This window comes from Rattus rattus, chromosome 7 (genome assembly GCF_011064425.1).
Source record: "Rattus rattus isolate New Zealand chromosome 7, Rrattus_CSIRO_v1, whole genome shotgun sequence".
Lineage (NCBI taxonomy): Eukaryota > Metazoa > Chordata > Mammalia > Rodentia > Muridae > Rattus > Rattus rattus.
The window spans coordinates 90,136,816-90,150,314 of record NC_046160.1 but is presented as its reverse complement, the minus strand read 5'-3'; the positions used below and the strand labels follow the sequence as shown (position 1 = coordinate 90,150,314).

Below are 13,499 nucleotides of genomic sequence, written 5' to 3'. Positions count from 1 at the left end.
TCAACCATCCATTCCTCCACTCCATTTCCTGGGCATCCAACCCTCTCTTCCAGCAGCCATGGGCACCAGGCACACATGTGGTGCTCATACATGCATATATGTAGGCAAAACACATACATGGAATATTAAAATAAGTAAACTTTAAAAATTAAATTTAAAGTTTTTTTTTAAGTCCCCAATGTCGTTTTTGTACTACGAATAGGATGAAAGATGACTCTGAAGAAATGAGCTCTCAAAATGACCTTCCATGTACGCGTGGCGCCTCTCAGAGCTGAGATTCATGCCCATACGAAAGAAGCGTAGTCCTCATCTGTGGGCCGAGGCCTCTGACCACCAAACACACTTGAAGCATGGTTAGCAATAATAGGGCTGTGAAGTTCAGAGTGACCTCTCTCCCAGCATAGCTTCAATTCCCCTCCATTTTCTAACCATGCCCACCCCCCTCACAACTCTGCACACAGTGTGCCCCCTGTGCACCGACCTCCCGTCTCCCTGGACCGCCCCTCCAACTCTGGCTAATGAGCTATCTCTTCCACAGGACTCAAAGGAAGACCGTGGACCAGACTCAGCGACTTACGCCAACTCTTCCCTCTGGCTTACCTCAAACTGCTCTGCTCTTTCTGGATGGTCTTCTAATGGCAAGTTTGGGAAAGAAGTTGAGATCTGTTCAAATAAATGTTTCACATCTCTTATTTCCTTTATCAAAGTATGCCGTGCCTGGATTTCGGTCTGGATTGCTTCCTTATTCTTTTGAGTTGTCTGAAGAAGCCTGGAATTACATCAAAATAGAATTCATAAAGAATTCACAAAAGAACATTTTCCTCCCTAGCAGAAAAGTACCAGTTTGGTTTTTTTAAAATTAATTTATTTATTTCATGTATATGAGTACACTGTACTCAGACACACCAGAAGAGGGCATCGGATCCCATTACAGATGGTTGTGAGCCACCATGTGGTTGCTGGGAATTGAACTCAGGACCTCTGGAAGAGCAGTCAGAGCTCTTAACCGCTGAGCCATCTCTCCAGCCCAAAAAAGTACCAGTTTTTACTGATTTATTGTCAAACATACATCAAATACAATCAACAGTGTCCCCAAAACTCTCATCCCCCAGTTCCTCTCTGCATATTCCAACTACATCTCTGGCTTCCATCTGTCCCACATGATCCCACATCCAGATGAAGGGACAAGTGTCATCAGCCAGGGGTGGGCGCTTTAGGACAGACCACGCCCACCAGCTCATTTCTCTTCAGCTGACCCATTTCCGGAAGGGGCAACTGTGTGTGTGGTGGTGGTGGTGTCTTTACCAAGAACTATTTGGTATCTGTCCTGTGGTAACACAATAGAAAGCTAGACTCGGTCTCTGCTCTCCAGTTCTACTCTTCTTGATTTCTGTACAGAAAGGAATACAATCAGATCACTTGTTTGCTTTTCTCTTTTTGAAATGGGGCTTCACTATGTAGCCCCCGACTAGCCTTGAACTTACTGCGATCCTGTTCTTTCAACCCCATAAATGCTGGGGTTATAGGTGTGTGTCACCACACCTGGCCCAAAGTCTGTTCTCACACGTGACCTAAGGCCTTACTCCTGAGAGAGCGCTCTTGCACTGAGAGCAAGTCTCTTAGCGGACTCCTGAATAGCCTCCCGTGTGTGTGTGTGTGTGTGTGTGTGTGTGTGTGTGTGTGTGTGTGTGTGTGTAAGAGTTGTCCATGTGACTGGGGGGCTGGGACTATCTGCTTCACCCTCCCCTGATCCCTAGAGCAGGGAGGCGACTGAAGGCTGAGTTGACCATGTTTGCTTAAATTGGTCCACGTAACCCCCAGAAGCATGGAAACAGCTAAGTTCCGAGCCTGGACTGCTCAACAGGAGAAGTACCCACAGGGCCTGTGTCCAGGGAAGCTGCCCCATTCTCACAGCCCTGGACCCACACATCTTTCCACACTGTTCTTCCTTTGTCCCCTTATATATCTTCCATTGATGAAACAGCAAACCTAAGTGTTTCCCTGAGTCGTGGGAGCTACTAAGGAAGGTTCTGGAAGAAGTTCCAGTAACCAGACAGTCAGGAGCACGGGTGACGTCCCACAACTTGTGGTTGGCACCAGAAGCAGGGAAGCTTTGTGAAACCAAATGCTCAAAGTTTAGAATTCCGGCAGGTGGCTACATCAGAACTGCAGAGTGGACGCAGCTGAGAAACGCTCAGTGCGTGCGGGGTGGGGGTGGGGGCGGGTGAGAGCTGGGGGGGGGGGACCCTCACCATTGGATGGAGCTGCTGAGTGCCCAAGGGTGAAGAGGAAACTGCTCCTTCCCTTGTGCCACTGCATGTCCACTGCTGTGGCTTTTACAGTAGACACAACGGAATTAGCCGGAGCTTTAAAGGAACTGTAAAGGGGTTTGCTTAAACATGTTACGGCATATCAACGTCACGTATACGTTATACAGCTATGCTTTTAACTTGACATTCAATGGCATGGGAGACAAAAACAATCTGCTGACCAGCGACTCAGCAGAATACAATACTGTGTCAGGCACTGGAATGTCAACAGTCACAGTGAAAAAGCAAGGGGAAAGGTGAGTGTGTTTTCTGCTGCACGGTGAGATTAGACTTTCATGTTGGTCTTTATAATTCCCCACAATCGAAATTTCCTACAGTCAATAGGTATCACTAAAGTGCAAAACCACACACATTTGAGGTTAAGGGTGTGCAAGCTCTTCCTACAGTAATGGAGGACGTGTGTATTTCCATTACAATCATTCACTTCTTCTGCCCCCTTGTTTGCACTCGTGTGGGTGTGGATTCTGTTGTAGCATTTACTATTGTCTACTTTTATTTTTTTTTTTAAAAAATACTTTTTAACTTTGAACAGAAGCCTTCGAGGTCGTTTCCTTAATAATCCATCTCTTTACAAATCTCACCTGTTGCACCGTTCTTGCATAGACCTGATCTCCTCAAGTGCCGGGATGGTCTCCTCAGCCTCGCTGCCTTTGGGAATGTTCTGGATATTCCTCACACGCTGTAGAAGCAGGACCAGCAGCAGCTGCTGCTTCTCCACGCCCTCCCCGTGCTGGCGAAGAGAGTCCAACAGCTGGCAGAGCTCCTCTGTGGGCGCTGCATCCTTTGCTTTGGAAATTTCTGGAAGGTCCTCCTGAAGATCCTCTAGAATTATTGCTTCTCGTTCAATCTAATTGAATGAACGAGAACAGAGACCGCATGAAGATTTTGAGATCTGAAATCTACCCGGTGGGCACGGTTTTTGTACATCCTCTCTTCAAAGCGTTCCTAATGCCTATCCTGGTTCAAAGTCATTATTCGCTCAGCATAGCTGGGAACATTAGTCCTCTACGATCAAGAATCCTGTAGCTCCCAGCCACTGCCCATGTAGCTGCCTGACTCAGATGAGGAACTGCTATTGTGGACAGGCTGGGGGAAAGCTCTTGACTAGAGTGATTTATTCCCCTTGAGGCTTCAGTTGGTTTGAACGGTATTCCCACGAGGTCTACAGGAGGCGGTTGGAATGGCCCCGCCATGAAAGGCTGGGTTACTGCTGGATGTGGAAAATTTCCTACAAGTCTCTTTGACTTCACTTTGAATGTCTACATCATGCTGTAAAACTAGGTCTGGCAATTCGCTGTGAACCTGACGCCTTCCCAAGGGAGAGCCACTCGGATCACGGAACCAGCTGCGCTGATCAACCACTGGTGTGTGAAAAACGTAGAAATACGTAACTTATTACAACGCCTACCCAGAAACTAGGAATTCTACCAGCCTGGACTCAGAACAAAGACTTGGCAAACAGCCTCAAAGGCCCCTGAATAAGGAAGCTCTTTGCTCCCACTCCCAAGCCTTGCGTTCATCCCCGTTAGCCACAAGACTCATTTTATCATTCTGCCCTAACTCTATGTTCAAACAGCGGCTCATCTTGCCACTGCAAAATACCACACCAGACAACGGCACTTACGTTACCTTGCTGACTGACATGGTGAGCAAGGCCCTGGATGTACCAGAGGGTGAGAAATAAACCCATGAAGACGCCAGAGCCCTAACGTCAATTACCGTAAGCTCCCAGAGTCCCCAGAGCCTAAGGCATACTTCTTTCCCAGTGTGAAGGTCAAGTGAGTCAATCTTTTTTTTTTTTTTCTTTTTTTTCTTTTTTTCGGAGCTGGGGACCGAACCCAGGGCCTTGCACTTGCTAGGCAAGCGCTCTACCACTGAGCTAAATCCCCAACCCCCCCGTGAGTCAATCTTTTAATGGCGACAAAGAGAGATGTCACGGGCTGGGGCTTCTTGCATGGTGGAGATAATATATGTCGCTTACGACTACCATTCAAACCCACTATCAACAATGCTTCTAATGTTGTCTGGGGGGAAATGAGCCAAAGCATGAGGAACAGGATGTGGTGCCTGCCCTCCTGTCTTAGGGTCTATGAAAAGTGGGGTCCCGGGTTGCTATGATATACACGGTGCAGAGGGAGACCGTTCCCACCCTAAGAAATCTATCTAGAGAGTATGTGCTTCCCACTGTCTCAAACCATGGCATGACCGGAAATCCTGGTTCCCGGGCAGGCAGCTACACCTGGACTAGAGAATGGGATAGGCCATTTCACACCTCCCCGCTTAGAAGCAACAGGCTAATAAAGGAACAAAAATGCCAACAGGAGGGCTGGAGAGATGGCTCAGCAGTTAAGAGCACTGACTGCTCTTCCAGAGGTCCTGAGTTCAAATCCCAGCAACCACACGGCCGCTCACAACCATCTGTAATGGGGATTCAATGCCCTCTTCTGGTGCATCTGAAGACAGCGAGAGTGAACTTACATATATGAAATAAATAAATAAATAATAAATCTTTAAAAAAAACGCTGACAGGAGACTAATGGTAGAGCTAAGGTTTCTAAAATTATTGGGGTTGAAAGAGTCTCATGTGTAACCCAGAATGCAGTCGGGTGTCACTTGGTGTGATGGTCACAAATGAACAAATGGATGACCACAAAGAATATGAAACAGTCAGCCTCTGTGGCCATTTCTGTCTGCTTCCTCCCACCTGGCGAGCCCACTCTCAGGGCAAAGTTGCTGAAAGGCTGGGACTGAGACACAAAGCCCAGCCAGCCAGCACACAAATGCTCAACGTGTGAATGGGCAACTGTCATCCAGCCACCCAACAGCATCCTGCTCGGGTATAAAAACAAACACCACGGGCATGAGGGAATGTTCAGTGACAATGGAAATGTGCTACATTTTTATTTTGTTGGTAGTCATGTGACAGTATTAACCAAAACTCAGCAAGCTTCATGCTGAATTGATAAAGTCTCTGAGCCAGGAAAACAGTCAGAATAATAGGTACTGCCCTTGAAAAAGTCTCTGTATCATCTGGTGACTTTCCTGGGACATAAAATCCTAATAAAATGTAAGGTTCATCGTACAGGTGAAGAACCATGGTAACACACACACACACACACTCACACATGCACACACACACACACTCACACATGCACACACACTCACACACATGCACATACACACACTCTCACACACACACTCACGCACATGCACACACACATGCACACATACTCACACACACACACACACACACACACATGCACACACACACATACACATGCACGCACACTCACATACACACTCATGCACACACACACACTCACACACTCATACATGCACACACTCACACTCACACATACTCACACATGCACACACACTCATGCACATGCACACATACCACTCACACATTCAAACACACACACATACACACACGCACACACAGTAAAGAAGAGTGAAGTCTTGGAACCTGAAGAATCAGGAATGAATGAGGAAGCGATGGTGGGGCCCAACAGTATGAGACGATGCCAGCTTCCCATCCCCCGTTATCTCTAAAGAAATCACTTTGCTCCAGCACTTGATGTCCCATTGTGTCAAGACCCCCCAAGGCATAAAACCATTATTCTAAAAGTCAGTTCTAGCTTCCTCTTCAAGGCCGTGATAAAAACACTCTGACCAAAACCAGCCTGGGGAAGGAAAGGGTTTGTTTTGTCTTCCCATCTATGACCACAGTCCATCACTGAAGGAAGTCAGGGCAGGGAACTGAGCTGCTTCTCCTGTGCTCTCGGGCTCGCTCCCAAGCTCACGCTCCTCACTGGTTCAGCTGGTTCTCTGACACAGCCAGGGGCCTCAGCAGGCTGGGCTAGGCCCACCTCTTCAATTGCCAATCACAGCAATCCCTACAGACAGCACCACAGCCCAGTCTGATCTGAGAACTTCCTCCGTTGAGGCTTCCTCAGATGAGGAGGCTGAGAGAAGTGGGCAGCTGGAGCTAACTAGGGCATCAATAATAATGACAAGTAGCTTTAAAAAGTAAGGTGTTGTGTTGAAGGGGGAAAAGTCAAATCACTGTCTTCTTCCTGACTAACACTATGACATCACCTGCCTCAAGCTCCTGCCAGCAGGAGCTATGACAGACTGTGCTCGTGCACCCTGAGCCCAGATCAACCTTTCCTCCCTTCAGTTGCTTTTGTCAAAGTATTTTATCACAGTGACACAAAGGGGCCGGCAGTGCCAGCTAGCAGAATCTTGCATGGCTAGGTCTTAGGTAAATGCAGGAAAGGTACCATTTTCAGTGAATGAATAAGGGTTCCATTAAGATCATACAACAGGTCAGGGATGCAGGTCAGGGGCAGAAAGCTTTCCTGGCATGCACAAAGCTCTTGGTTCATTCTCTAGCAACACACATACACACATCCATACTGGTACCCACAACCCACACGATCATGTATCCACTGACAGACACAGATAGCTGTTAACCTAGAAGCTCAGTGATTGAACACAACGTGTAAGTTTCCATCCTCTCTTGTCACCTGTGAACTCGGGCAAGTGACTGAATATCATTGAGTTCCACTGACTTTATGTATTGTTGCTAAAACATGTACACCCTTCTCCCCGTCCCCACCACGTTCTAAGGAAAACCCCTTCCTCCTGAAGTCTGGGGACCCTGAGTTTACTGAGCTTACTTACAGAGCATGGAAGATTACTGACAGGACCCTGGCTGACCTTGTGCTGAAGTTTTCACCCTGCCTGGAGGATGGCTTCAGGATCACCGCACAGATAGAGCCCCTTCCCCTAGTCTTCCCAGCCTACACACTCTAGCTCCTCCCCTAGACCCTGAGGACACAGGCAGTCAGGGCAGAATAACACAGAGAGTGCCTGGAAACTCTAGCATGGGTTAAATGACCCTTTCTCCACTTGCTCCTTGCAGGCAGGAATGTCAACGGTCGGAACTTTTCCTTCCGGGAGGGGATTCCAACACGCCACAGGCAACAACAGCGATGTCTTCTAGCCAAGAGCACAGCTGCACCCACGTTGATGGCTTCGCAGCCTGGCGAAAGATCACCCTTTCCATGGCTGCAAGAGCTAAGGCAGGCACACTGGGAGTGCTCACTTCAACAACTGTATTCCTGTGATTGCATGTTTTTATGTGTGCTGGCCTTCGAAGTTATACAGTTGCTAGGCTGGGAACAGAGCTCGGTTGGTAGGAATGCTTGCCCCATGCACAAAGCCCTGGCTCCGCCATTGCCCAAACCAGATAAGGTATCACACGTCTGTAACCCCAGGGCTTGGGAGGGAGAGGCAGAAAGATTAAGATGTGCAGGGCCGTCTTGGGGGGCAGTTACTTTGTGGTGAGCCTGGGCTTCAGGAAGCTTTGTCTAAAAACATTATTTTTTACTACATTCTGGTCTAATGTTTGTTTGAGTAATTAGAAAGAATTAAATGAGTAAGACTGAAACTAATATATGACTTCAAATGGCTATGAAACAGCAGTGTGGTAAAACAGTAAAAGCTCAGAACCAGCCAAGGTTTGGATCTGAAGAAGTGTTTTCCCTCAACAATACCTACTGAGCGCCCACTGGGTACAAGGCATAGCTGGGTTGCCAGGTTATAACTGTAAGGACGAGCCTTTAGTATGGATTCAGAAACCCACCGGGGCTTGCCACACAGTCAGTCTACGGTGAGGGCTCTTGGGCCACTATTTAAGTAAGAAGAAATATTAATCAGAGCCTCAGTTTCCCTAAGTATCAAATGGCGAAGGTAGTGACTTCCTAAGGCCAAGGCAAGGACCCAGAAGCACATGTCTGAACATTTCTCGGCCACAGGGTAGGGGCCCGGTGATTGCTGTCATCGAGGACAGGCAGGGACTCTCGCTAGAGCCGGGATGGTTGACAGTTCCTTAGAGTTTGAACATCCAAGAGACTGCTCACTGATTAAGGCCCACCATTGCTGCTGAAGTGACACTGATTTCAAGAGTATTAAGATCTAAGCAGGTCAGTGGGGCAGTGCTGACCGTGGGTGATCTCCTACCAATTAAGTTTAGATTCATTATGTTTCTATCCTCAGAAAATTCACCAGAAACTTTGAAATGAAGGAAAGAGAACTTTCAACCTCTGTTCTGATTTGTACCTCATGAATCCATGGCACGATGGAAAGATTAACAAATACTATGGTCTCCTGCGATTGCTCATATATAAGTCCTAACCATGCCTAATCTATCGTCGGGACTGACAGAGTCAGAGAGGTCTTCTTTGAGACACTTTTCAGAAAGCATAGAATTTCATCTTTTTAGGCCCACCATAACTCATTTCCACACTTAACAATTGGAGCTGATTTCCAATTAGTCAGTTATCGTGCCCATTACTCCGGGCTAACCTTTGCTGTCATGAACGCAAAGGCAGTTATTTTTAAGGATTAACCTTCGCAATGAGGATTTTAAAGCTTCACCAGCAAGAAGCCGACTACCTCTTTAGTAAGAATGGTCTGAGGGCGGACAAGCTGGTTTAGCGGTTAAAGGTGCTTGCTGTGCAAGCTTGGAGACCTGGGTTCGATCCCCAGAACCATGTAAAGATGGAGGGAGGGCATGGATTCCAGGGAGAATTGCAGGATACCTAAAAAAAGCATCACTATTATGAAAGAGGCTTTAGAATTTCTCAGGGGCTTTTTGAAGGCCTGACCTGGACAGACGTTCACAGGTGGTGTCTCTCTGATGTACAAATGACAGGATGAGAACACAGTGATGAGAAGCCAGCCTCACAGCAGGGTGTGCCGGGTGGGAGTAAAGGACTCACCTCCTCACTGATGAGCTTCCACTCTCTCTTCAGCTCTCCACTCCACTGTTGCCACTCTCTGGCGGCCTCCAGCAAACCCAGCCACGTCTCCCACAGAGCAGAGGCCACGCCAAGCATACACGTGGCGTCATTTTCTGTGCACCTGCGTCTCAGGCGTCGGAGGGCCTGACGGAGTTTCACCAGGTCCTCTTTGGTTGACAGGAGATTTGATGTTAGCGCCTTGTGAGAGAAAGGAATATGAACGGCTAAGGTCTACACTCTCTTCATTCTGAAGTGTGGCACAGTTAAGATTTTTATTTTTTTTAAATGTTTTATCTCAAGAGGTAGCCCTGGCTGATCTTGAACTCAGAGATCTTTCTGCCTCTGCTTCCTGAGCACTGATATTAAAGGTGAGACGCCATGCTGGCCAGTTAATGATTTTAATATTCTTCAACTATGGCCAGATTCACCTCCTTTGAAAGTCACTTAGGGCCCGGGAGAGAACAATTTACGTATTACATTCTGCATGAATGCAGGGTGAGTATGGTGAGGGGTGGGGAATTTAAAATAACCTGAAAGCAAACTTTTTAGAGTTAGGAAAGATTCTCAAAGGTAAATATTTTGCGAGGTCATTTACACAGTGTTTACTCTGTCAACCAGCAATGCGATATTTATTATATTATGCGAGTTCTTCATTTGTTTTGCTCAGTGTCTTTTTGGCAGATGAAAAGCCTCATCTAAATCACAATGACAAGCTGGAAGCGAAGGCTCCCACTTGTAATCCCAACATTCAGAAGGCAAAGGTGGAGAGATTGCAAGTTCAAGATCAGCCCCTTGGCATGACTCTGCCTCAAAAATAAATAAATAAATAAATAAATAAATAAATAAATAAATAAATAAATAGCTAAGAAACCCAAATGGGGCTGGAGAGATGGCTCAGCAGTTAAGAGCACTGACTGCTCTTCCAGAGGTCCTGAGTTCAATTCCCAGCAACCACATGGTGGCTCACAACCATCTGTAATGAGATCTGATGCCCTCTTCTGGTTGTGTCTGAGGACAGTGACAGTGTGGTCACATAAAATAAATAAATCTTAAAAGAAGTAAAAGAAAAGAAAAAAGAAGAACAGAAACCCAAAGCACAACAACATAGCACCCCTGTTTCTAACATGAAAATAAGCAAAAATCAAAGTTGTTTTCCAAGCTGAGGATGCATCCAAGTCGGACGGGGCTTGTCTACTGTGTGAACAAAAATAAACCAAACAAAACTAACGTAAAACCAGGGATGTGGGCTCATGCCTGTGACCTCGGCACTTGAGGCAGAGGAAGGGTAGAGTCAGGAGAACCCTGGGATACAGGAGACTCTGACTCAAATAAATAAATAACTTAGCAATGGTACAGGAAATTATCAAAACTGGACAGATACGGTGACCGTTCTGTCAAAACATCAGGAAAGGGAAGGTTTAGAAAGGTGGTCCACAGGGCAGGATGCTGGGGTTGGGGAGACCATGGATCTGATCAAATGAAGGGGTCAGATCAACTTCCCACCTCAGCCTCCGGTTGGGAGACTTTCACGGGTGTCTGAAGACCTCCATGGGTTACAGCTGAGCTGTGCCCTCTGCTGATGCCACCTGTTTGTCCTCCTGGGTCTTTACATAGATACCCACAAACTGATGGTGTTACCTTGCTCTGTTCCAGGCGTGCTAAAGCTTCTTTGTAAGACCTGGGCAATGGAAATATGGACTGTCCGAGTTCTGCCTCCATTTTCCTGAGCTGAGAGCCAATTTCTTCTTTCATTTTTCTATAGCATTTGTAATTCTCCAGGCACCTGAAGAGGCAGTTAGAAAATAATTAAGTTAATTTCTCATTAAGGCATCCCCTACACATACACACACAAAGGGGTTTTGTTTGTTTGCTTCTTTGTTTTGCCATTATAGGCATTTAAACACTTTTATTGACTACTCATCCCCAAAGGTACATAGGGATGGCTTTAAACAGACAGATACATTAAGACAGGCAGGCAGGCAGGCAGGCAGACAGACAGATGTAAACACAGAGGGAAAGGAAGAGCGAGATTAAGAGCGGGGGATTTTTTTATGCACTACCAATGATCCGTAAGTAAGCTGAATTCTGGGAGAAAGTCATGTAATCTTAAAAATGGATTCACTTGGATTCCTATGTTTAGCTGCGTGTTTTAGAGAGTTAATCTCAAATATAAAGAATTTACCAAAATCAGGATAAAAATCATTGAGTAGTAAAAGCCTTTTATACATAATTGCATTAATTAAAACAGCAAAAAGACTAGCAAGAAACAGGGTTAAGTAAGTTGCAACAAGTCATCACAGAATTGTATAATGGATTGTGATTACTTTTATAAAATGTTTGTTACAATGAGGAAAAGAGAGAATGTTATATAGTTAAAAAAATAAAGTGGGGATAGTTTATATTCGTGATGTATTTTTTAAAGCACTATAAAATTACATACACTAAGTAGGCACTGCCTAAATCCCCCAGTGAGGATAATTTAAAATTCTGTTTTGAGGGAGCTAGAGTATAGGTCAGGGGTAGAGCACATGCCCAACATACGTGTGACCTTGTGTTTACTCCCTAGTAAAATAAAAAAACAAACAAACTAATGGATACCTTAAAAACTCTCACATCTGAAATCTTACCACTCACACTCAGGAAGCTAAGGCAGGGGGATTGCCTTAAGTTTAAGGCTATTCTGGTCTACGTAGTGAGTTTGAGGCAAGATGGTAGTTTCAAAACAACAGCAAAAACAAAATAAACAAAAACAGGCTACACTTTGTGTGTGTGCATACGCTTGTGAGCCGCCTGACTGCCACCCTCTTATTCTGTACATACACAAGGTATGGACACATATGTGAACAGAGGAGCCCGCCTCCGCACATGCATGAAGGCCAAGGAGACCATCTAGTGACCTGCTCTGTTATTCCCTATCTTCTCTCTTGAGACAGGGTCCTTCACTGAACCTGGAGCAGACTGGCTGCCAGCAAGGCACAGCAATCCTCTTGGCTCTGCCCCTGTAGAGCTGGGATTACAGGTGCATGAAGAGGCCATGCCCAAGTTTTTGCATGGGTTCTGGGGATTTGAACTTGGGTCCTCAATATTTGCAAAGCAAGCAGTCTTACACACTGAGCCATTTCCAGCCCACCCTTACTGTTTAATGACAAGTGTTAGCAAGGAGGGGGGATAACCAGAATATGTACTGGCTTTAGTGGAAATTAGTGGGCAATTTAATGCTAGGAGTTGCATCCCCTTGATCTGGGCTACCACAATCTTACATAACCAAGGGAGGCTCCTGTTCTTCAACATGTTCCTAGAAGCACTGTTGCTTCATGCAAGAACTAGAAACTCAAACGTCCATCAACAACGAAGTGTGCTACGCTACGGACAAGAGTGTGACTAAACCTTATGTTCAAAGAGATGAGCTTGAAAAATGTGGAGCTACAGAAGAACAGAATGAAGATTGCAGAACAGGACATAAATACAGCAAAATTTAGGGAATTGATTATTTCCTAGTGAAGGGAGGAGGAGGAGCTCATGAGAAAATTCAAGTTAATGAAGTTTATTTTGGACACTGGGTAAAAGGATGTTTGTCTTGTCTTCATCCCTTATACTATCTACACATTTTATATATACTATTATTATATGTATCAAATACTAAACAAGAAGAAATTAAAATATAATAAAACACTTAGCATGGTTTTCTTTGGCGACTTTTTAAACTTTCCCACATTCAGATGTCCCCCGATGTGCACATTAATTAATTATAAAGACATATAAAACAATGCTCGGTTCCTTGAAAGTACAGGCAACCTACCTTTCCTCCTCAGCCTCCTGGGCTTGCAGCCCTGCCTTCACGGCTGAATTCTTAGCTGCTAGTGCTTGTGAGGTGCAATGAAGCTGCTCCTTGGCCTCAGGGCTTGAGATAGCCCCCAGTGCCTCAGTGAGGCCCTCTAAATCAGCCACCACCGATTGCAACTCCTCCTGTTGAAGGCGGGCCTGCTCCAGTGATACTCGGGGATTGTGAAGGTCTACTCTGAACGATGAAAGCGTGGCTTCCAGGGTCATGATGATCCTTGCTGCCCTGGTGACTAGCTCGTCATAGCGGGTCGCACTTTCATAGGCATCGTTCAGGACACCCTGGTGAATTGGGAGATCAAACACCGTCATGTTATTTCCCAATTTGGGGGATTTCTGTTATTCTCAAATATGGTGCATTCACTCATTCCCTGAGTCTCAGGAGAGCTGACTGCTTGTTCTTATAGGTTTTATATAGGTTTTTTTTATAGCATTACCATTAATATTTAAAAATGAGTAACTAAAAGGAAAAACAGTCATATTTTCGGAGAAAATCTAATTTAAAATTAAAGTAACGTCT

General features: G+C 45.7%; 1 protein-coding gene across 1 annotated transcript in view; it reads right to left on the bottom strand.

Moving 5' to 3' along the window:
* Syne2 (spectrin repeat containing nuclear envelope protein 2) overlaps positions 1-13,499 on the bottom strand; it is a 268,150-nt gene that overhangs the window by 134,626 nt on the left and 120,025 nt on the right. Inside the window, exons 48-52 of the mRNA XM_032907953.1 lie at positions 12,939-13,261; positions 10,778-10,922; positions 9,119-9,337; positions 2,912-3,177; positions 601-769 (exon numbers count right to left, since the gene is read on the bottom strand). Of these exons, the coding sequence (XP_032763844.1) occupies positions 601-769; positions 2,912-3,177; positions 9,119-9,337; positions 10,778-10,922; positions 12,939-13,261 (1,122 nt within the window). The remainder of the gene's footprint in view (positions 1-600; positions 770-2,911; positions 3,178-9,118; positions 9,338-10,777; positions 10,923-12,938; positions 13,262-13,499) is intronic.